Source organism: Heteronotia binoei, chromosome 1 (assembly GCF_032191835.1).
Source record: "Heteronotia binoei isolate CCM8104 ecotype False Entrance Well chromosome 1, APGP_CSIRO_Hbin_v1, whole genome shotgun sequence".
Lineage (NCBI taxonomy): Eukaryota > Metazoa > Chordata > Lepidosauria > Squamata > Gekkonidae > Heteronotia > Heteronotia binoei.
Window position 1 is genome coordinate 181,347,550 of NC_083223.1, and position 24,071 is coordinate 181,371,620.

General features: G+C 46.4%; 2 protein-coding genes across 3 annotated transcripts in view; one reads left to right on the forward strand and one right to left on the reverse strand.

The window, feature by feature from the left end:
* GLO1 (glyoxalase I) overlaps positions 1 to 24,071 on the reverse strand; it is a 295,016-nt gene that overhangs the window by 158,110 nt on the left and 112,835 nt on the right. The window lies entirely within an intron of this gene.
* The window catches only part of DNAH8 (dynein axonemal heavy chain 8), a 329,757-nt gene that overhangs the window by 127,387 nt on the left and 178,299 nt on the right, over positions 1 to 24,071 (forward strand). The window contains exons 35-39 of the mRNA XM_060243601.1: positions 4,067 to 4,220; positions 4,341 to 4,504; positions 12,429 to 12,531; positions 14,244 to 14,348; positions 22,252 to 22,413. Of these exons, the coding sequence (XP_060099584.1) occupies positions 4,067 to 4,220; positions 4,341 to 4,504; positions 12,429 to 12,531; positions 14,244 to 14,348; positions 22,252 to 22,413 (688 nt within the window). The remainder of the gene's footprint in view (positions 1 to 4,066; positions 4,221 to 4,340; positions 4,505 to 12,428; positions 12,532 to 14,243; positions 14,349 to 22,251; positions 22,414 to 24,071) is intronic.

Below are 24,071 nucleotides of genomic sequence, written 5' to 3' on the forward strand. Positions count from 1 at the left end.
TCTGGGCGACGCACATCAGATAAAAATACATACAGTATGTCACAGAAGTGAGTACACCCCCTCTCATGTTTTGTAAATATTTAAGTATATCTTTTCATGTGACAACACTGAAGAAATGACACTTGGCTACAATGTAAAGTAGTGAGTCTACAACTTGTATAACAGTGTAAATGTGCTGTCCCCATAAAATTACGCAACACACAGTCATTAATGTCTAAACTGCTAGCAACAAAAGTGAGTCTACCCCTAAGTGATAATGTCCAAATGGAGCCCAAAGTGTCAATATTTTGTGTGGCCACCATTATTTTCCAGCACTGCCTTAACCTGCTTGGGCATAGAGTTCACCAGAGCTTCACAGGTTGCCACTGGAGTCCTCTTCCACTCCTCCATGATGATGTCATGTAGCTGGTGAATGTTAGAGACCTTGCACACTTCCACCTTCCATTTCATGATGCCCCACAGATGCTCAATAGGGTTTAGGTCTGGAGACATGCTTGGCCAGTCCATCACCTTTACCCTCAGCTTCTTTAGCAAGGCAGTGGTTGTTTTGGAGGTGTGTTTGGGGTCGTTATCATGTTGAAATACTGCCCTGTGGCCCAGTCTCCGAAGGGAGGGGATCATGCTCTGCATCAGTATGTCACAGTACATGTTGGCATTCATGGTTCCCTCAATGAACTGTAGCTCCCCAGTGCCGGCAGCACTCATGCAGCCCCAGACCATGACATTCCCACCAACATGCTTGATTGTAGGCAAGACACACTTGTCTTTGTACTCCTCACCTGGTTGCCTCCACACATGCTTGACATCATCTGAACCAAATAAGTTTATCTTGGTCTCATTGAACCACAGGACATGGTTCCAGAAATCCATGTCCTTCGTCTGCTTGTCTGCAGCAAACAGTTTGCAGGCTTTCTTGTGCATCATCTTTAGAAGAGGCTTCCTTCTGGGAAGACAGCCCTGCAGACCAATTTGATGCAGCGTGTGGCATATGGTCTGAGCACTGACAGGCTGACCCCCCACTCCTTCAAGCTCTGTAGCAATGCTGGCAGGACTCATATGTCTATTTCCCAAAGCCAACCTCTGGATATGATGCTGAGCACAGGCACTCAACTTCTTTGGTCAACCATGGCAAGGCTTGTTCTGAGTGGAACCTGTCCTGTTAAACCGCTATATGGTCTTGACCACCATGCTGCAGCTTAGTTTCAGGGTCTTGGCAATCTTCCTATAGCCTAGGCCATCTTTATGTAGAGCAGCAATTTGTTTTTTCAGATCCTCAGAGAGTTCATTTTCATGAGGCGCCATGTGCAACTTCCAGTGATCAGTATGAGGAAGTGTGAGCGATAATCCGCTCCCACAGGGCCCAGATGTCATCAGGCAGAGAGTTCCATCAGGTTGGAGACAGGACTGAAAAAGCCCTGGCCCTTGTCAAGAACAGCTGAACCTCTTTAGGGCTGGAGATCACCAGCAGATTACTACCAGTGAAGAGCAATAGTCTACCAGGGATATAATGGAGGCAAGGCTGTAGCCAGGATTTAAAGTTTGGTGGAGCCCAGATACAGTTTTTGATTGTTGGTGCTCCCAATAACCCCTTTCCAAAAAAACACTTCTGTATAGCCCTGTACTTGGTAGGTTGCTAGAGATCCAGTTCCAAGCAAACAATTAAAGAATGTGGTAGAAGGACAGATTGGCTATTTTTTTCTTAACCCCCCCCCCCCCCCCCAGCCACCAGTTGTGTTTGGCTAGAAGCATGGGCCATTGGGGGAGCCAGGCTGCAGCTCCAGGAATGGCTGGTTGGCACTGGGCGACTGGGGCAAGCTGGGCAGGTTCTGGCAAGGCAAGCCCTGGAGAAGAGAAGCAACACGTATTTGGAGTGATGGTGCTGAGCAGTGGTGAGCATGGGGGGACAGATTGGAGGGAACAGATGGAACAGGGGGTTGTTGGGAGGGGCCTGGACTCCCTCCCGGCCCCTCTGTAGCTACAGTTCTTGCAGATACATTGATCCTAGACCACTCAAAGCCTTAAAGGTCAAAACCAATATCTTGAATCTGACTTGGTACTCAATCAAAAGCCAGTGTAGCCGGCACAGCACCAGTTGTATGTATGCAATCCATGGCGTTCCCAGCAGGACTCAAACTTGCATGCTGGACACATTGGAGTTTGTTGCTTTGGGTTGTATCCTCCAAGTGGAGCCTGGAGCCTTGCAGTATTACTACTAGGTGCCAGGGAGTGCCTAACAACTGGCAAGAGGGTTGTGAGAGGTGGCATCCCAGGAAGAAAAAATAAAAATAAGGCCATGTCTACTTACAGGAAATTCTGATCATAGAGTTCCTGCTGAATAGTGATTTCTAGACCTGCCCTGAAGTGACAAAGATAGCTCTAGGGATCACCAAAACCCTATTGTAATGTTTGGACTGAAGCTAGCAATACTGGCTCAGTGCAGAAGTCATGATGCCCATTTATGTGATTTAAAGTTCCTCGGGTGCGGTCACACTCACCATTAAATCCATCTGCAACGCGCCTGTATTATAATCTGCACAACCAATTTTCCCATCAGACAACAGCCAGGCTCCCGTTCTATCCCATGTGGGTCCCGTCGCTGGTCGATCAGATTGCTCTACCGGACCTCGTTTCATGAGACGTCAATCTGCATTAGCGCAGGCGCAGTGATGCCCGCTATCTGCAGCGTGTCGCTTTTAAATGGGTCAGATCACTAAAGTTTTGCTAGTCCGTTGGCACTACTTTTCCAGCACTATGCGTGCAGAAAAGAACCCAGGAATTCAAATCAGTTCACATCTAGTTCACATCTACCTTCAAAAGTGATTATTGTTTCCGGACATAAGGGCGGGTAAACGATTTATCGAGCCAACATTCGCTCGCTCATTCACTGGCGCAGTGATATCACTTGCAGGGGCTTTGGGAGGGAAGCGGTGGTGCGCTTCCGATGAGTCGCCAACAATGGAGCGTTCAAACAGAGAAACTCCGCTCAGGAACTGTCAGAAGGATTTTGTTCCTGATTTAAAGCAGTATCAAATTAGTCCGCGCCCCAGTCGTCTCAATGCGGGACTCGAACGAGCTAACCACCATTCGCAGATGCTGACGTTTGGACAACCTCTTAAAATCCGACATGCTTCCGGACTCCACTCATGCTCGTAGCGGGATTTTATGAACGTCTGACCTCACCCCTTGTCTATCTAATTATGGAGTTAACTATGATTAACAGTACATGTTAGTCATAGTCCAAACAACACTATGCAGTAGGGCTGACAACTGTAACTTGGGAAATTCTTGGCGATTGACAGGCACTGCCTGAGGAGAGTGGAGTTTGGGAAGGGGAGGGAAGAAGTGGAATTTGTGAATGGGAGAGTGAGCTCTGCAGGAATGTGATGCCACAAAGTCTACCCTCTATAGTTTATTTATTTATTTTATTTTTATTTGCCATTAGTTGCCATTTTCTCCAGGTGAACTGATCTCTGCAGTCTGGAGACAAGTTATAAGAGAACTCTAAGCATCAGCTGGATGTTAGCAACCCTGTTTCCAAATCCAATTCCAGACATGGGTGCTGGTTTTGTACTCACTGAGGTGATCACTAACATCCATGTTAATGCAAAGCGAACCTTGATTTGTTGCAGAACTGAAAGGGCAGTGGAAGTGCATACAAGAGAGGAAGATAGTATTTATGTATTTCATTAGATTTTTAGACCGCCCTCCCCCTACCAGAGCAGGCTCAGTGCAGTGTACAACACAGTGAACTAATAACATATATAGTAAAAAGTTTAAAACAATAAAAACACACGAATTAGCCTAAAAGATGGCACTAAAAGGTACCTGTAGTACCATTGCCTCATGGGGGTGGGGAGGAAATGGGAATGCCAGAAGGATGAAACCGTTGCTGTTCTCATCTAAACGCCTGGTGGAACATGCCACAGGTAGCATTCTGCCTGTGCCAGACCATGGACTGTAGACATATTTTAATGAATAAAGTCAAAATAATCAGTTAACTATAATTCAACAAGTAGCATTAAAAATGTAACTGAACTTCATGATCTAATTTTTGTCATTATTTTAGATACAATGCACCATTTAAAAAAGATATTCAGAGCTGGGTGTATAAACTCAGCACCTCCAGTGACATAATTGAAGAATGGTTGGTTGTACAAAACCTTTGGGTTTACCTTGAAGCTGTTTTTGTTGGAGGAGATATTGCCAAGCAGTTACCCCAGGTAAATCTTTAATTGCTCCATTATCTAAATATTATTCTTTAAACATACCTTACTACTAGTTTGAACTTGGGAGTGTTTTATGATACAAATTCACATATTCATTAATTTTTTTCTATTTAGGAAGCAAAACGTTTTCAAAACATAGATAAATCATGGATAAAAATAATGCAACGGGCTCATGAAAACCCAAATGTAGTTAGCTGTTGTGTTGGAGATGAGACCATGGGCCAGCTTTTACCGCATTTGCATGAGCAGCTGGAGGTGTGCCAGAAGTCACTTACAGGGTACAAACAATGTTTTAAAATATATGTGTTTTAGGAATAACGATCAGAATAAAGTAATGATTTATTGTCTTAGGTAACATAATATATTAATGCAGGTTGTAAAAAAAAATCTGCTTCTTAGAAAATTATTTTTATTTATTTATTAATGTTATTTATAGTCTGTGTTTGTCATTGAGACTCAAAGAGGATGTGACGCACCCTTTTCAGTCATGCAGAGTGCCCACCACCCTCCACAACCTCTCTTTCTGAGGCTCAGGGTTACGAGTAGGTCAGACTGTCACACGTCATCACCTTTCTTGCATCTTTTAAAATATAGAAAGAACCATGATCATTTCAGGTCCTTTCTCTCACAGGAACATCAGCTATAGGGTAGCCCAGCCTCCTTTAATAATTGCCTCTCACTCAAACACTGCACAGAGTTATAGGGTTGAGAGACTTGAACACTTCCCTTCACACACTGCTACCATTTATTCATGCCCCCAAATAAATATAGACTGAAGGTAACTTTTATTTATGGTTGAACATAACACTAAAGAAAGACAATGTTTCTTTTCCATTGAACTTCTGTTCATCTTCCATCTTCCTGTGCAGCCACAGCTGCTGACAGTGTTTTTTCCCTAGCTCCCAAGAAGGGGTGCTCTGGCATTTCTGGAGCTGGTGCCTGTGTGGAATTCCCACCCCATGTGTTGTGTGCTCCAAAAGGCAGAAAGGGAAGACCTACTGTATAACAACAAAAGCAAACTGCAGAATGAGAGAATAATAGTTTACTGCATGTATTAAAACATTGCATCATTCTACACTGTAAAATAATTTAATTGCTGTGGACAGTTCCAGCACTAGGTGAATGTTCCTGTTAGTATTTACTTCATATGTTATATTATAATATAGTGGGTTCTATGCATCGATGAGGCGAGGTGGTAGTGAAATATCAACTCTTTATTGATTTCAGCATAATAAAGGCTAAGCATAAGACTGACGAACTGGGCCAACGTGGTCAACTTTATACAACTCAGAGTTCCTGTACAAGCATGTTATTGGATTGTTCAAACCAACAGGGGGCTTGTGATTGGTGCAGGGCAGCAGGTATTTGGATCCTGCTGCGCATTGTTCCCTAGTCCCCAAGCTCTGGTTGTCTGGTTCCAATGAGCCAGGCAGGAACACCCAATTCAGTTCTCACTTGAGTCCACATACATAACATCCCTCCCCTCCTAGTTCACAAGCCTTGACACACATAGTCCCTTAAGTAACCAAGCTTGCAGTGCTCCCATGTTGACTGTCTAGGTGCTGGAGAGGGCGGCAGTACGGCCGCAGCTTTGGGTGTGGTGAGTGAAGGGGCTGGTGATGCTGGAGCTTCGGCTGGCAGTTCAGTGTTCCCAGATGCCTCTGTCTCTGGCGGAAGGCTGGGGTTCAGAATTGCAGCTGTTGCCAGCTTGGGGGCTATCTAAGCTGAGGCGGCCGGCGGGTTGCATGGGCCATCATCTTCCTTGATCTCGTCCCCTGGCATCTCATGTGACCTCAACTGGTCGATGTGCTGCCGCGTTGTGAACCTGCTCTCAGTGGTGACCTCGTACATGACCGACCCTAGAACCCTGGAGACTTGGGCCAGAATTTATGCTTTGCCATCCCCAAAGTTCTTAGCACACACCAAGTCCCCCATATCAAACCCCCTGGGTGCTCAGACCGCATCTGGCACCTCTTGTGGGTCTGGGGCCATGTTGGGGTGCATGCGGTCTCGGCACGTCGACAGCTGCTGGCCCATGAGGAGTTCGGCCAGGCAGCAGCCGGTGACTATGCAAGGAATACTGTGCTGGGCCAGCAAGAACACTGCAAAATGGGCCTCCCAATCCCCTGGATGATGTGGCGGAGTGACTCCTTGGTGGACCACACCATCCTTTCTGCTTGGCCATTGGTGACCGGATAGAGGGGGCTGACCTGATGTACTGAATCAGGTTCCAGCCACAGAAGTCCTGGAATTCCCCTGACATGAAGGCCATCCCATTGTCTGAGTGTCCAGCAGTCTGTGGGTGGCAAAAACCCTGTGGAGGGCCGCAATGGCAGCCCGGGAAGAGGTTGATGCTATGGGGAGTACCTCGGGCCACTTCAAGTAGGAGTCCACTATGAGAAAAAATAACTGTCCCTGGAAGGGCCCCGCAAAGTCCAGGTGAAGGCAGGACCAAGGGTTACGTGTGGACTCCCACTGTTGGGCTAGTGCTCTGGGCGGTGCCGGCTGGGTCTCCTGGCATGATTGGCACCTTGCCACCAAAGACTCAATGGCGTCGTTGATCCCAGGCCACCAAACATAGCTGCGGGCAAGGGCCTTCATCTGCACGATCCTTGGTGGGTGTCATGCAGTGAGGTGAGGTCTCTCTGCCACAGGGCCGGGGGCACCACCACCCTATTTCCCCACAACAAGCAGCTCTTATGAAGTGACAGTTCATCCTGGCGAGATGCAAATGCAGCAAACTCTGAGCCCACCCTGCCCATGGACCATCCCCTCCGGAGAGCGATTTTATCCCTGGCTGAACAGTCTTACATTTTAGGGTGAAGGGTACAAGCCAGGCCTTCAGCCTTATGGGCTGGACATTTGGGTTCAGTTGTAAAGACACGGAGTTCAAAACTCCGGAGAGGATTTTATCCCTGGCTGAACAGCGAGCTATGTCCTTTGCATGTACCAGGCAGTCTGGCAGGGATTCTAACATGATCTGGTGTGCAGGGGCCAGATTCGGGTCCCCAGAGGGCAGCAGCAGCTGACTCAAAGCATCTGCATGGCCCATTGCTTACCCTGGGCTGTACTGAAGGTCATACTGATACCCCGCAAGAAAAATGGACTACCTTAAGACCTGAGCCAAGCATCTGGGGCGTCTGGCAGTCAGGGGTGAACAGGCCTAAGAGGGGCTTATGGGGACCGTGTGTATGTTGAAGGGCCAGCCATACAGATAATCATGGAATTTCTTCACCCCCGCTAAAATGGCCAGGCCCTCCTTGGCTATTTGCACATAGTTGCACTCCGGCTTTTGTAAAGTCTGAGAGTAATATGGCACCAGGATCTCGCAGCTGTCTGGCAGCACGTGTGCTAGAACTGCCCCCACCCCATATGGAGATGCATCGCAGGCCAGGATGACAGGCAGTCGCTTATTAAAGTGTGCCAGTAAACTGTTGGAAGTGAGGAGGTCCTTTACCGCTTGGAAGGCAAGGGCCTGCCTGCGGCCCCAAACCCACAGGGCCCTTTTGTCCAATTAATGGTAGAGGGGTTCCGCTACCACCGCCTTGTGAGGCAAGAAGGCACAGTAAAAGTTGAGGAGGCCCAAGAAAGCCTGTAGCTCTGCCTTATTTTGGGGGGGACCCCAGGAGACATTTTTCCCTTTTCACCTTCAGCCCCGATGCAAGCACATGGCTTACCACTGTCACTGGATAGGCGTGGCCCTGCAGTGCTTTATTTATAGTACACTTGTAGTCCGCACAGAGGCAGACATGGTTGTCGGGCTTGACTGGGGTGACAATGGGTGTCTCCCAGCGGGCATTAGCGACCGGCTCCAACACACTCTGGGCCACCAGGAGGTATAGTTCCTCCTCAGTCTTACATTTTAGGGTGAAGGGTACAAGCCAGGCCTTCAGCCTTATGGGCTGGACATTTGGGTTCAGTTGTAAAGACACGGGGGGCCCAGTGTACATACCCAGGGTGTCATCAAAAACCCGCGGGAACTCCACACAGATGCTCTGGAAATCCCTTGGCCATGTGGGGATCTGGTTTATACTGGTCACCTGAATTCCCACGTTCGACCCAGCAAGCTACACAAATCCCCCTCTACTACTAACAGGAGCAGCTTCCCTGAGAATTTGCCATACTTCACCCGCAGAAACCCCACTCCCTTGACTGCGATCTCCCGTTTTTGGTAATCCCGAACAACGAACGGGGAAGGCTATAGCTGGGGCTCACCCTTGGGCACAGCTGACAGAGGGTCCAGGCTGAGATTATAGTCTGCCCAGCCCCAGAGTCCACCTCCATTTTGCAGGGCTTGCCCTCAATAAGTACAGTTATTTGCAGTTTTCCTGGGGATGGCAGGGAAAGTTGGCATACTTGTTGCTCTGCTGTCACAATGAAGTAAATATCTTCTGCGAAAGTGGCCTCTTGGTGTTGGTCTGGTTCCCGCCGGGAGGCACTTCCCGGGGTTGATCGCTTAGGCTTGGAGCAGCAGATGACCCGTCTTCCTGCATTGATTGCAGACGGTGTCTCTAAACCGGCAGGAACGTCGCTCGTGGGGCTCTCCACGGCTGGCACACTCATGGGCAGGTGCAGTCTCGGTCGGTCGTCTTGGCAGTTGTTTCTGAGCTGCGTGCCAGAGCTTGCATGCATTGTCTTCCCCTGAGTCCTCCGATTCGGACGAGGAGGCGACAGCTCGATGTGTGGAGGCTGTAGCTTGCTCCTTCCTCGATTTTTCATATGCCATTGCATCTTTGATGGCCTTAGCAAGGTCAGTGTTGTCCTTGCTGAGCAACTTCTGCCGCAGCTTCTCGTCCTGCAGGCCAAAGATGAATCGGTCTCTCAGCGCTTCATCCAGGATCAGAATATCACAGTGGAGCGACAACTGGTGGAGGGCAGCGATGAAGTTGGCCGCGGACTTGTTGGGTTGCTGGCAACACTCAGAGAATTCGAAGTGGCAGGCCAGGACTGTTGGCTGTGGCACGAAATGGGCCATGAGGGCTGTGATGATGTCATCATAGATGGCTGCCTTGAGAGTCATGGGCATCATGAGGCCTTGCACCAGCTCCAGGGTGTTCATTCTGCAGGAGCTGAGTAGGAGTGCCTTCTTCTTGTGACCAGTGACATCGTTGCATTCGATGCGGTTCTCCAACTGTTCCAACCAGGTCTCCCATCTCTCTGGACTGGCCACATCGAAGACTTGAATCATTCCTGGCATAGCAGCCATCTCGTCAGTGGTGGCAGTGCAGGACGTGGTGCTGGATGCAGAGGCAGCAGTGCGTGATGCGATGCCGGCTGTGGGGCCACTTACAAGGATCCCACCTTTGTCACCACTATAATATAGTGGGTTCTATGCATTGATGAGGTTAGGTGGTAGTGAAATATCAACTCTTTATTGATTTCAGCATAATAAAGGCTAAGCATAAGGCTGACGAGCTGGGCCAACGGGGTCAACTTTATACAGCTCAGAGTTCCCGTGCAAGCATGCTATCGGATTGTTCAAACCAGCAGGGGGCTTGTGATTGGTGCAGGGCAGCAAATATTTGGATCCTGCTGCCCATTGTTCCCTAGTCCCCATGCTCTGGTCGTCTGGCTCCAATGAGCCAGGCAAGAACACCCAATTCAGTTCTCACTTGAGTCCACATAAATAACATATATTTTCAATGTACAGTTTATCCTGTATTGGTGTAGTGGTTAAGTGTGCGGACTCTTATTTGGAAGAACCAGGTTTGGATTAGCTATAGCTATCGCAGGAGTTGTCCTTGAAAAGGTAGCTGCTGTGAGAGCCCTCTCAGCCCCACCCACCTCACAGGGTGAGGTGTCTGTTGTGGGGGGAAACTATATAGGAGATTGTAAACCGCTCTGAGTCTCTGATTCAGAGAGAAGGGCGGGGTATAAATTTGCAGTTGTCGTCGTATTGTATATTGACCAGTATGTATCTATTTTTGAAATTAATTTTGATCCTCTCTTTTTAATAGTATTTTAAAGAACTTTGGAATAACTTTTTTCTATTATTTGTATTAAATATTTTCTGTTATTTGTATTAAATATACAATTATGTTTGTGAAGATTTCCTCTGAGGAAGCTTGCATGATGAAATGCTTGGGTACTTTGTATAATAAATCAATCATCTATCACCTAGCATTTTTCCTGTTTGTTCTATTGATTCCTAGAACTACTCTTTGTCACTTCCTATATCAGGTTCATGAACATATGAAGCTACCTTATACTGAATCAGACCCTCGGTCCATCAAAGTCAGTATTGTCTTCTCAGACTGGCAGCGGTTCTCCAGGGTCTCAGGCTGAGGTTTTTCACACCTATTTGCCTGGACCCTTTTTTGGAGATCCCGGGGATTGAACCTGGGACCTTCTGCTTCCCAAGCAGATGCTCTACCACTGAGCCACCGTCCCTCCCTCAGGTTCCACTGAGTACATGAAGCTGTATTTTTTTAAAAACTCCCTCAGTCTGCCACTGAAAAGGCCCTCTCTTATGTACCCACTGGACTATTTTATTTGGTTGATGAGGTGATCAAGAGGGCCTCTCCTTAGTTTCTAGGCAGGACTGTATAGGAGAATATGGTCCTTCAGATACCACAGTACCAACCATATAGGGCTTTAAAGGTCAGAATCAGCCACTTGAATTGGGCTTGAAGGCAGTTCACAAGCCAATATCATTGCTTTAGTATTGGGGTCACATGATTCTGGTAGCTGACCCCCAACCAGCAGTCTAGCTGACCCCAACCAGCAGTCTAGCCACAGAACACTCTTTAAGGGTGAAGTGCATTGCAGTAATGCAGACTAGATGTAACTAAGACATGGGTCACTATGACTAGATCAGACTGAGCCAGCAACAGGCACAACTGGTGCACCTACTGAAGCTGGGCAAAGGCACTCCAAAACACAAAACCCACCTGATTTTCAAAGGTGACATGACCACTGTGTCCAACAGCACTCCCAAACTACAAACCTGGCTTTTCAAGGGGAGTCTAACCTCATCAAAGAAAAGCCTTTTTGGAGCCATTTGCTCTGCTTTGCACAAATCTGGGCAATCAATAGCTTATGTTTACATGAAACAATCTGGTTAAGCAGGTTTAGCAGTGGTATTCTGTGGATTGTGGAGAGCCACATTTACAGTTACCATTAACCAAATGAACCACATTTACTTCTATCCTTTGCATGAGGTAGGCACCTTAGGGAGTGTGGTGGAGACTTCCTTACTGCCCAATAAATGTGAGGGTACTATGTCCTCAGCCTTCCCTTGCCAGCTCACAGTCCAGTCTAGAAGCTGGGGCAAAAAGTCATTAATTGCCCCTCCTTTTACACCCTGGGTAAAAATCAGCCCCTCTCTGTCATGGTGTCATCCGGGGTCAACAGCACAGGGTGTAATTTTTTAGCATGCTGGGTGGCAAAGCAAATATATAAGGAAGTGTGCAGATTTTTTAGTTAGACAAGTGTATTTCTACAAAGAACAAGGTCAGGGTAGCTACAAGACAGGCTCCAGGTACATCTAGCAAAATAAAAGTTACTAACTAGATGCTTAAAATCCATGGCATATCTAGTCTTTATAAGCTGCATGATGCCCCACCCCTCATGCTCCTGTAAGTATCCTCTAGCATCATTCACCTCTATCATCTGTTGTTGCAACAAATACATGCACCAGCAAGTGCCAGTCCCAAGCAAAGGAACAGCTCTCCATTTCAGGCCCCCTCTCACATGGACTCTGAGGGACTTAGCCAATCTGGATGCCAGGTCCCAGAGCTCAAGCCTGCCAGAATATTGACCTTCCAATCAAGTCCTAGCACATCAAAGAGTTGGCATGTTTTCCCCTTAGGTTGTAAATTGAGCTGTCTATCCAGCTATCCTTTTCCATACAGTGCTTGTCACAGGGACACCAGTATACTCTTCCATCACTGTAAGTGTCACAGCATGTCTTGTCCATCTGCCCTTCATCTCACAACAGGGAGGCTATGGTAAAAGGGAGGTTCCTCTGGTAGCAGTTGTATCATGGTGAGAACTAATGCCAACCACAGTCCCTACCCATTAAGAGTCTTATCTGCTTTCCTGAAACATAGGATGAGTGCCACACTGAGGAATGGTGCTTAGAAATGTCACATCTGGCTCCCAAGCCACAGTAAGGCATTGGTGCAGCCTTAGTGTGGTGAAATACATACATTTTAAAATGGGGAGATACATGTTTTTCTTAAATCTTTCTTTTTATTAAAGGTATTTGGAAAAGAAAAGATTACTGTTTCCCAGATTCTTTTTTATATCTGACCCTGCTCTTCTAGAAATACTTGGACAAGCTAGTGATTCACACACTATTCAGGTATGTTCCAAGTGGTATTACCTGCAAAATTACATGTACAAAATGAAGAACAGAAATGTAATCAGTAGGATTAAAAGTATGAAAGACACAAATAATCACTTCTAATTTCTACCATTTGAGTGCATTAGTAAATGTCATTGCAAGATGTAAGACTAACATAAGAGAAGCCATGTTGGATCAGGCCAATGGCCCATTCAGTCCAACACTCTGTGTCAAACAGTGGCCAATATGTGTGTGTGTGTGTATACACACACACACACATATGCATACATATACACACATTTGTACACACACACATATATATATATATACCGTGGCTAATAGCCACTGATGGACCTCTGCTCCATATTTTTATCCAATCCCCTCTTAAAGCTGGCAATGCTTGTAGCCGCCACCACCTCCTGTGGCAGTGAATTCCACATGTTAATCATCCTTTGGGTGAAGAAGTACTTCCTTTTATCTGTTTCAACCTGACTACTCAGCAATTTAATTGAGTGCCCACGAGTTCTTTCTCTACTTTTTCCATCCCATGCATAATCTTGTAAACTTCTATCATGTCACCCCGCAGTCGATGTTTCTCCAAGCTAAAGAGCCCCAAGCGTTTTAACCTTTCTTCACAGGGAAAGTGTTCCAAACCTTTATTCATTCTTGTTGCCCTTTTCTGCACTATTTCCAGATTTTGTTTACTCAGATAAAATCACTGTTTTAAAATAAAAAGATTTTAGGTGTTTTGATTTGTTTTCTTTTTAATCTGTAATGGGGAATTAAAATCTTTTGGGAAAACCCCAGCATGTGTTTTTGGATGCCATAAACACTTTTAAAAGGCACTGTAGAAAACAGTTTAGATGGAAAGGGGGTCAGAGTTAGTTATATTAACTGAAGGGCAAGGGTTAAATCTCCTTTGAAGATAGATACATAATTTCATTAGAACTATATTTAAAAGGAATTCAAGGAAAACTTCTGAATTAACTTCTGCGTTATTCTAGGTCCTCGCTGGATTCCCTTTTCATTCAGACAAAATTTGGTTGAGGCTTCACCTGAAATGTATACTGATGATTTTACAAATCTGGTGACTTCCCATGATGGCAATGCAGCTATTCTGAGATCAGATCATCCATATGATCTGCACAGTTTAGTTTCTTAAATTCTGATTTTTAAAAAGAATTTGAGCTTGTCCATGAAAATGTTCTGTCTAGACAGGCCTTGAATTCAGCCTTGAAATGTTCTGTCTAGACAGGCCTTGAATTCAGCAGAAGCTTGTGCTGACGCTGCCCCAACTACCTTGTCCATTGAATAGTAGATGCAGCTGCATAACAATCTCTGGATTAGGAGAATGGGCAGCTAGCCAGCCACCAGGGGCTTTTCCACACCCCCAGCAGGGGCTTTTCCACACCCCTGGAGAAGCTCACACCATCCTTTCTCCACTTCTCATGTGATTCTGGGCAGTGGGTGGCTTGCTGGCCTTTTGACTCGGGCGGGGGGGGGGGGGTGGCCAAGGAGAGCCCCAGGTGAGTGAGGCTTGCTTGGGCTGCCTGGATCTCTAGCCAGCCCAAGCAGCCCTTGCTCACCCGGGGCTCTCCTTTCTTGTGTTGGGTTGCTTTTGGCTGAGGTGGTGGTGGCATATGCTAATGAGTTATGCTAATGAGCTCCATTACTTATTTTTCTACAAAATGACCCCTGTGTCTAGATATTTCTATTTTTTTTTCTTTCAGCCACATCTGCCTGGTTTGTCAGACAACATAAATGAAGTAGAATTTCATCCTAAGGATTATGATCGCATAACTGCAGTCATATCAAGGGAAGGAGAAAAGATTCCAGTAATATTTTAAATTTGTTATCTAATTTTTATGCAATTTTAACATTAGTCCTCGTCCCCCCCAGAAAGATTGTGTCCTGGCCACGGCCCACCGGGACTGCCACTGGCACCAACCATGCCCCCTCAAATCACCACGGGACCCCCAGGCCTCCAACCGACCCCCCCAGACCCACCCGGCAACCCCGACATGAAACGGAGGCTGCCCTGCCCCTCCCCACTCACCCAGGAGGCCAGCACCCGCTGGCAAAAACAATGGAACCGCTAGGGCCAGTGAAGCGGTTGTCCAGAGGAGTGGGGAAGATGTGGGGGCCGCGGGCCACCTTGCAGGGGTCGAGCTCGGGCCCGTATCAGAGGAAACACCACCTGGCCCCCTGGCCCTGATGAGCAGGAAGGGAGGGGCCAGGCCAGCAAAGGCACGTTGCTCTGAACCGTGGCAGGCCACCCCATCAGCCAGCCAGAGCCAGTCCAGTGGGCCCTGGGAGAGGGAGGAGGCTGCTCGGCATCTGCCCTTAAAAGAGGGGGCGGAGCCTGGAGGATCCCTCTCTGGGGAGGAGGCACAGGGGCTGGGGAGGGAATAAAAGGGAGGGAAACAGACTACAGGTCGGTGAGTTCGTTGGCCAGGACGAAGACCTTTTGTGTGCCTTCCTCACATTAATGGGAAGTGTAGATTGCAACTTTTGAAGGAAATATTGAACAATACAAGCTGGTCAAACATATCCCCCACCCCCCCAAAAATGGCCACCATCTCTGGCCTGGGAGCAGGACTATACCTGCCTCTGTGTCTTGCAAGCTCCAACCAATCTACCAACTGGCTTCCCACTCCAAAACTTGATTATATAGCAGTTCCCGCCCAGGAACTGGCTCTCCCTCCTTCAGCATTCTGGGGTAAATCTTCTTATAACCTTGATGGATTTCCTGTCCTCTCTAGGGAGTTGCCCTCAGATTATTGGTTGGTAACAGGAAGGGAGGGGGGATGAGGAGGAGATTAGGCCTACCTAAAGTTTGATAGTCTTCTCTCATCCAGCCACAGAAAGTTAAGTCCACACATAAGACGGCGTTTCTCTACAGAGGTTATAGTAGAACAAATAGTCTCAGTACTTGGACATGTTAACAAAAAGCAGTAATAAATTTTTGAAAGGTGTTGACCTATTCACCACCCTCTACAGCACTTCATGGTATATTATTCTCATCCATCTTTTTTTTTTTAATTATATGTCTGTGTGCATGTGAATGAGTATGCATCTGTAATCTGGTGACTGATCCCAGTGGAGGCTTGAACTATATTCAGAGAGGTGGCTGAATAAAGCCTGCCCCTGCCTCCCATTTGCATTATATTTATTTATTTATTTATTTATTATTTATTTATTAATTTCATTTATATCCCGCCCTCCCCCACCTTGGCAGGCTCAGGGCGGCTAACAGCAATCCATAAAAACACACCATAATAAATAAAACATTAGAATTACATTATAGAACAATAAAACATTAAAACATTAAATTAAAAACCAGTCTAGTAGATACAATTATACTGCGGTATAGATCTTTGGACCGCATTGGCGGATCTTTAATTACCATTTTTCTTAGCAGTCCGAATATGCTGATTTAAAAAGGATGGTCTTGCAGGCCCTGCGGAACTGTTCAAGGCTCCGCAGGGCCCGCACCTCCTCGGGGAGTCGGTTCCATAGGGTAGGGGCCGCGATCGAAAAGGCCCGTATTCTGGTGCTCTGATATTTAACTTCCTTCGGCCCAGGGATAGTCATTAAGTTTTTCCCCGTTGACCTCAGTGCTCTCTGGGGTTCATATGGGGAAAGACGGTCCCTCAGGTAGGCAGGTCCTCGGCCATATAAGGCTTTAAAGGTAACGACCAACACTTTGTACTGGACCCGGTATATAATCGGCAGCCAGTGCAGTTCACGTAGTCCCGGCCATATATGCTCCCGTTTCGGGAGTCCCAACAACAGCCTGGCCGCCGCGTTCTGCACTAGCTGCAATTTCCGGGTCCGGCACAGAGGTAGCCCCAAGTAGAGGGCGTTACAGTAGTCTAGTCTTGAGGTGACCGTTGCGTGGATCACTGTTGCGAGGTCCCGGCGCTCAAGGAAAGGGGCCAACTGCCTTGCCCGCCTCAGATGGAAGAATGCTGACTTGGCAGTGGCTGCTATCTGGGCCTCCATCGATAATGAAGGCTCCAGTAAAACACCCAGACTCTTTACCTGGCGCGCTGCTTTCAATGGCGCACCATCGAAGGCCGGGAGAGCTATTTCCCTTCCCAGAGCGCCGCGACCCACGCATAGGACCTCTGTCTTCGCTGGGTTCAACTTCAGCCCACTCAGCCTGAGCCATGTCGCTACAGCCTGTAATGCCCGGTCGAGATTCCCTGGAGCGGGGTCGGGCCAGCCATCCATTAGTAGATAGAGCTGGGTGTCATCTGCATATTGATGACAACCCAGCCCAAACCGCCGGGCAATCTGGGCAAGGGGGCGCATATAGATGTTAAACAGCATCGGGGAGAGAACTGCTCCCTGGGGCACCCCACAATCCAGTGTGCGCCTCCGGGACCGCTCGCTCCCGATAGCCACCCTCTGTCCCCGACCTAGGAGAAAGGAGGAAAGCCATTGCAAGGCCAACCCCTCGACCCCAATGTCGGCGAGGCGGCGCGTCAGTAGCCGATGGTCGACTGTATCAAATGCAGCCGACAGATCTAACAGCATCAGTACCGCAACGCCGCCCCGATCCAGTTGCCGTTGGAGGTCATCTACTAAGGCGACCAGCACCGTCTCCGTCCCATGGCCCGGCCGGAAACCAGACTGACATGGGTCTAAGACAGAAGCGTCATCCAGAAACCCCTGTAGCTGCAACGCCACGGCCCTCTCAATAATTTTACCTAAGAACGGTAAATTGGACACCGGCCGGTAGTTCGCCAATTCGGCCGGGTCTGCTGTAGCTTTTTTCAGGAGAGGGCGGACCAAAGCCTCTTTCAGAGGTGTTGGAAAATGCCCCTCTAAAAGGGATCTATTTATGATGTCCCGTAAAGGGCATCTAAGCTCCCCTTGGCAAGATTTAATCAGCCAGGAGGGGCAAGGGTCCAGATCACATGTTGTCGGGCGAGCAGCAGAGAGGATTCTGTCGACTTCCTCCAGGCTGAGTGGGTCGAAGTGGTCCAGCACTAAACCTGAAGACAGGCACGGAGCCTCAATTTCACTCACTGTATCTAATGTGGTAGGCAGGTCTTGGCGGAGCAGCGAGATTTTATCTGCAAAGTATTTCGCAAATGCCTCACAGCCTATTCCTAATTCTCTAACATTTGGTTTGCCTTGTGGCAACGTTGTAAGATCCCCAATTATTCTAAATAATTGTGCTGGGCGCGAGTTTGCAGATGCAATCTTGGTTGCAAAGTAATCTTTCTTTGCAGCCTTGACTGCCACCTCATAAGACTTCATAAACGTTCTATAGGATGTTCTCGTTGCTTCGTCCCGAGTATGCCTCCACTGCCTCTCTAGTCGTCTGAGCCCTTGTTTCAGCTGGCGTAACTCCAAGGTATACCATGGAGCCAGCTTCGTGCGAGGGCGCAGAGGGCGCCGGGGTGCAATTTCGTCGATAGCCCTGGACAGCTGGCCCTGCCAGATTTCCACCAGGTCATCGAGGGAATTGCCAGTGGGCCAGGGATCCCTTAGGGCCGTTTGGAACCGTTCCGGGTCCATCAAGCCCCGAGGGCGAGCCAAAATAGGCTCTCCGCCCATACAGGGTTGGGGCGGCATCCCCACACGGGCCTTAAGGGCTAGGTGATCCGACCATGGTACCGCTTCTCCGGCGATATCGTTCACCAAAATCCCGGCTGCAAAGATCAGGTCTAATGTATGCCCGGCCTGATGCGTGGGAGTCGTGACAAATTGAGAGAGTCCCAGTGTCGCCATATCAAGGAGGTCTCCCATCCAAGCACTTGCCAGAGTTGACTCTGCTTAGCTTCTGAGTTCTGATGAGATCAGGCATGCCTGGGCTATCTAGGCCAGGGCAATTGTTCTTATAAGATCTTGGGGACTGCTAAATATCTTTCTTCTCTAATTTCTTATATGGTGTTCTCAAGAAGCTGCTTCAGTTTGGAAGTAGTACATGAAACCTGTAGAAGAGTTAGGACAGTTGTGTCCACCCTTTAGTGTTGAGGCGCCAGTCCAATTTCTTGACTTTACCCCCTGATCAGGGGCATAGACTTTCCAATTTCCTGCACGGGGCGGGGGGGGGGGGGGATGCTGGGGCTCAGCCAGAGGTGTTGCTATGATAGATCCCTAAAAGAGCTGGGATCCAATGACATCATAGGGAGGAGCCACTGACATCACAGGGAGGGGCCTCCATTATCACTACCTATGGAGATGGGGCCATGGGGGATTTAGGGAGAAGCTCTCCAGAAATTTAGTGGGAACCCCCCTAATAATGCCCCTGAACTGGGCCAAACCCAAGAAAAGGTAGGAGTTGGCTAGTGGTTATAGTGGTATCTCAGCAATCTCCTTCTATGTCCTGGTTTTGAAACTCACTTTAAGATCTGCAAACATGCACATCATGTTCATAGGATAAACTAATGGTCACAAATTTGACAGTAAAGGGCAACACAGAAAAGCCTTTAGGGGAACTTTTTAAAAAGTTTCCCTGGATGTTCATTTACAGGTGCCTTGTTTCTGCCTTATTCATAAGGGTAACACTGTACAGAAATTTAGAAAATTATGGCATCACAGATACCTTTGTTTAGTAAATATATGGATGGAGTCTTTGAGCTAGGGCAGAATAGAAAACAGTTGCTGTGCACTCAAAGCAACTGTGCAATAAAACAGCTATTCTGAGGTCCCCATTGAGTGTCCTGCAAGGTTCAAGTGTTCTGCAAGTTTCTCAGTCTTGTGATTCTTGATGTCATATTTGTGTCCATTGTGTCTGGGGATTTGAAAGACTTTTTCTACCATCTATGCCTGAAGGAATACTTCCAACATATGCAAGAACAGAACACCACTTCAGCCTTCCAGGACACTCAATGGGGGAACTCAAAGCAGCTGCTTTATTGCAAAGAAACTTCAGAAACGGATGGGAGTAGGAGATTGCTGAATTACAAGTTATTACTACACTCAGAACAATGGAACCCCCAGGACTTAACAGAGATATTGGCTTCTCTCACTACACATGCTAAGTCACTCAGTTCTCACTTATACACAGAAATCAAACTATGTTGTTCTAAATGGTGCCACTGGACTCAAACTTAGTTCTCACACCCATTGTTAATTGCTTTTTTATCTGTATATCAATTTACTGCAATTTTCACATCTTACCTAAAGTGTTATTCCAATCTTAGCTGAATGTATTGCTCAGTTACTTAGACATTTTAAGTCCAATTAGCTCTTCCAGGCAATTTAATACCCCCTTACCTATATGTAATATTTGAAAAAATCTGTTTTGATTGATCTTAGGGAGTGAAGTCTCTCAGTTCTTGCTTATACCCATAGCGGAACTTTACTTGACTCATAGATACTACTGGACTCAAACCTTGTTCCCACACCTGCTTGTTAACTCTTGTATTTGCTTGCTAATTTACTGCCATTAACAGATCTCTTTTATGAACATATGAAGCTGCCTTATTCTGAATCAGACACTTGGTCCATCAAAGTCAGTATTGTCTTCTCAGACTGGCAGCGGCTCTCCAGGGTCTCAAGCTGAGGTTTTTCACACCTATCTGCCTGGACCCTTTTTTGGAGATGCTGGGGATTGAACCTGGGACCTTCTGCTTCCCAAGCAGATGCTCTACCACTGAGTCACCGTCCCTGATACATCCTATCTCAGCTATAATCACCTAGTACTTATGACTCTAAATTCTGTTTCACCTGTATCTGATGAAGTGTATGGCCTAATCTGCAAAGGAGCTCCTGTTCAAATTCCACCCCTGCCTGGATCTAAATAAAACAGTGTGCATGCACACAAAAACTTATACCTAGAATTAAACTTGGTTGGTCATAAAGGTGCCACTGGACTCTAATTTTGTTCTTCTGCTTCAGACCAACACAGCTACGCCACCTGAATCCATTAGCTAGCTGGTTGCCCCTTTGAACCTGTACCACACAATGTTAGGTAACAGCAAAATGAAAAGCATGAACATGTACAGAATGCACATTCTTTGGCAATGTTGTCTCTGGACTGCGCACTGGACAAAAGAAAATTTTAAAAGGCCTTTGGTCTTCATGTCCCCTCCATTCAATCTCACTTTCCCCAAAATGTAAATCGGAGCCAAACAAGTATTTTTTTAATTAAACAATTTTATTTGGTAATATATGGTAATTATATCCAATACTAATAAAATATTAATAAACACTACCTTCCCCATACATTACGCTTTCCCCTCCTCCCCTCCCCCCAAGTATTGACTTTCGCTGGTGCCAATTGCCTAAAATTCTAATATCAAAAGGTATCTTTAACTTTAAAAGAATCATAATAAAAAAGAAAATATATATCTATCATTTTGCAAAGAAATAAAAAACCCCACATTTCTTATACTTTATAAAGTCCCACCCAGTTATTATAGTTCATCTTCTTTCTTCTTCTAAAAACCTAAGTGGTATTCTCAAAAATCACCCAATGTCCTTTTACTTTCCATTCTTTTTCTATATATCTGCTGAATTTATCCCAATCCATTTTAAATCCCTCTAAATCATAGTCTTTCAAGATTCTTGTAAGTTTATCCATTTCACTCCATGACATAACTTTTACAATCCAGTCCCATTTTTCTGTTATTTTATCTTGCTTTTTAGGAGTCATATACCACTTGTGCATCATTTTATAACAGTTTTCTTTGATACTATAACATGTTGGAATTATCATAGAGTTCTTCCACAAGTATTCCCATGTTTCCATCTGTATTTCTTTATTAACATTAATTGCCCATTTTATCATTTGAGATTTTACTACTTCATCTTCAGTAGACCATTTCAGTAATAGTTTATATAGTTTTGAAATCAACTTTTCATTATCTCCAAGCAGAACTTTTTCCAATTCGATTTGCTCTTTTCTTATTCCTTCACTTTTAATGTCGCTTTCCACCAGGTTCTTAATTTGTTGAATTTGAAAACAATCATATTTGTTACTTAATTTTTCCATCTTTAGTTCGATTTTACCACCTTGAATTGCCTTCTCTACCCCCACACAGAGGTTCCAGCTGCCTCCTTTATGAGAAGCAGTTCAGATCTCCATTTTCCAGCCCCCGGAAGTCCTGAGCCAAACAAGTATGTTGACCTCAACAAAGGCCTTGCAGTCTGACTGTTGCTACACTGAAAGTGAATGCAGCCTGGCAGGGTTAAGGACTCTATTTTCTTTTCCAACAGACACCAAACATATTTAAGTATTAATGTGTTCTTGATATCAAAACCTTAGTAATTAATCTAGAGAGTCCAAAGTTTCAACCCAAAACTTTTGGAGATCATAGTTACCTTTTACAATATCAAGTGTCCTTCAGCCCTCTAGGCTGGATGGATGGATGGATGGACAAAATAGCCACCTTTCCTAGATCTCATGTGATCATTATTGCTCCTTGAAAATCTAAAATGGTTTGGAAAACCTTGTGTTTGGAAAACATTTTCATACACTAAAAGGAGTTTGTCACTATGCCTGACACTGGTTGCCCAGGGTAGGCCTGAGCTCCTGAGCCCCCAACTCCTGTATTGGTTGCCCAGGGGGACTCAGACCCCCCCTGGAAAAATTGAGAGGGGGCTCAAGCCCCTGAGCCCCCCAGTAGTTTACACCTATGTCCTTATGTACACTACTGGAATTCAACAGTAAACACCAGTTATTCCTTCTACAACAATTATATAGTTGTATTAAACATACTGTTTTGTAAAATCTATAATCTCATTTTGTGTGATTAATACAAATTTAATTTTTAGCTGGACACCCCAGTGAATGCAAAGGGACCTGTAGAACTCTGGCTGATGGATCTGTTGAAAATGCAACAGTCTTCATTACACTGTGTAATTCGAGCAGCATTCTATCAAATTAGTGATCCAGGGTACCAGCTGCTGAACTTCCTTTACCATTTTCCAGCACAGGTGAGGAATTTAAAAGCAGTCTGTAGTATAATCATAATGACATGGCAGAGATTGGCCTGCAGGCTGAAAAATGAACAAAAAAACCTTGATGAAGTGGTCACACTTTTCTGCACTGATCCCTATACATTTATCTCCAATCACTTTTAAATTCTCTTGATTACCAGTTAAATCAGTTGCTTAATAATAGCTGGGCTGTGTTCAAGATAATTGTTTTCAGTTTAAGATTAGCATATGCTTGGTGACCAATATACCTTTCTGTGATATAATTGCTAAGGATAAGAGAAAGAAATAAGGGAAAAACCAATTAAATAATTTGTGTTAGAATATATATCAGAACAACCAAGTGGAACAATTTTGAATGTATGTATGTACTAAAATCTATAGGCCTTTTCAGCCCTGGCCCCAACCTGGTGGAATTCCAAATACCATCAGGGCCCTGCAGTATCTTATACAATTCTGCAGGGCCTGTAAGGCAGGAATGTTCCACCGGGCTGGGCCAGCGCCAGAGTTCTCAGTGCCCTAGTCCCCCACCACCACCACCCTGAACAGAAGGTGAGGGCAGGGTGGGATGGTAGCCTGTGCACTCCTCAGAGCCCGCTTTCAGTAGGCTCTGAGGAATGTACATGCTGCTGTCCTGCCCTGCTCTCGGCTTCCTGGGTCTGTACAGACTTGGGAAGCTGAGAGTGGGGTGGGGGGTGTCAGCCTGTGTGCTCCTTAGAGCCTGCTGAAGGTGAGCTCAGAGGAGTGCACATGCTGCTGTGTTGCCCGGTCACTCTTAGCTTCCCGAGTGTGTGCAGACCTGGGAAGCTGAGAGCGGTGGGGTGAGGTGTGCTCTCCTCCAAGCCTGCCTTCCCTCATAAGGGAAGGTGGGCTTGGAGGAGAGCACACACCAATGCAACACCCTACCACTCTTGGCTTCCCAGTGGCTGAGGGGGAGAGGAGGTGTCCAGTGGCACCCGTGTAGGCCAGGTAGTGCCCTAGGCGACCGCCTACCTGGCCCACTCCCACATTCCAGCCCTGCTGCCAGGCTTTTGGTTGAAGAAAGCATTGGTTTCCACTCTGGCTGACACTCCCTTCTCTTCTCCATGATACTTTGTTCCTCTCCCCCCCACACACATGAATTGGCTATGATTTGGAATAGAAAACTGAAAATTTACCATCTGATTTTCTTAGATTGGTGCTGCTTTGCATTTTTATTTATGGGTTTTGATGTTTTTATTAAATGATGCACCTTGCCCAGAGCCCTGTAATAGCAGGGACTGGGTTGTTGTTAATAATAATAAATTATTTTAGTCAAGGAAGACAGAATGAAATTGATGACAGTGTGCTCAACAGAAGCAACAGTTTCTCCTTGTGCTATTTAATGCTGTAACAATTGCTGACTGAACTTTCCTAGATGACAAAAGAAATGCCTTCTATTTAAAAAAAAATCACAGCCATGGAAGTAGAGTTGCCAATGTCCAGGTGGAACCTGATGATCTCCTAGAATTACAACTGATCTCCAGACTACAGAGATCAGTTCCCCTGGAGAAGATGGATGCTTTGGAGGGTGTGCTGTATCATTTTACACCCTGCTGAGGTCCTTCCCCTCCCCAAATTCCACCCTCCCTAGACTTACCCCCAAATCTCCTGGAATTTCCCACCCTCAAGTTAGTAAC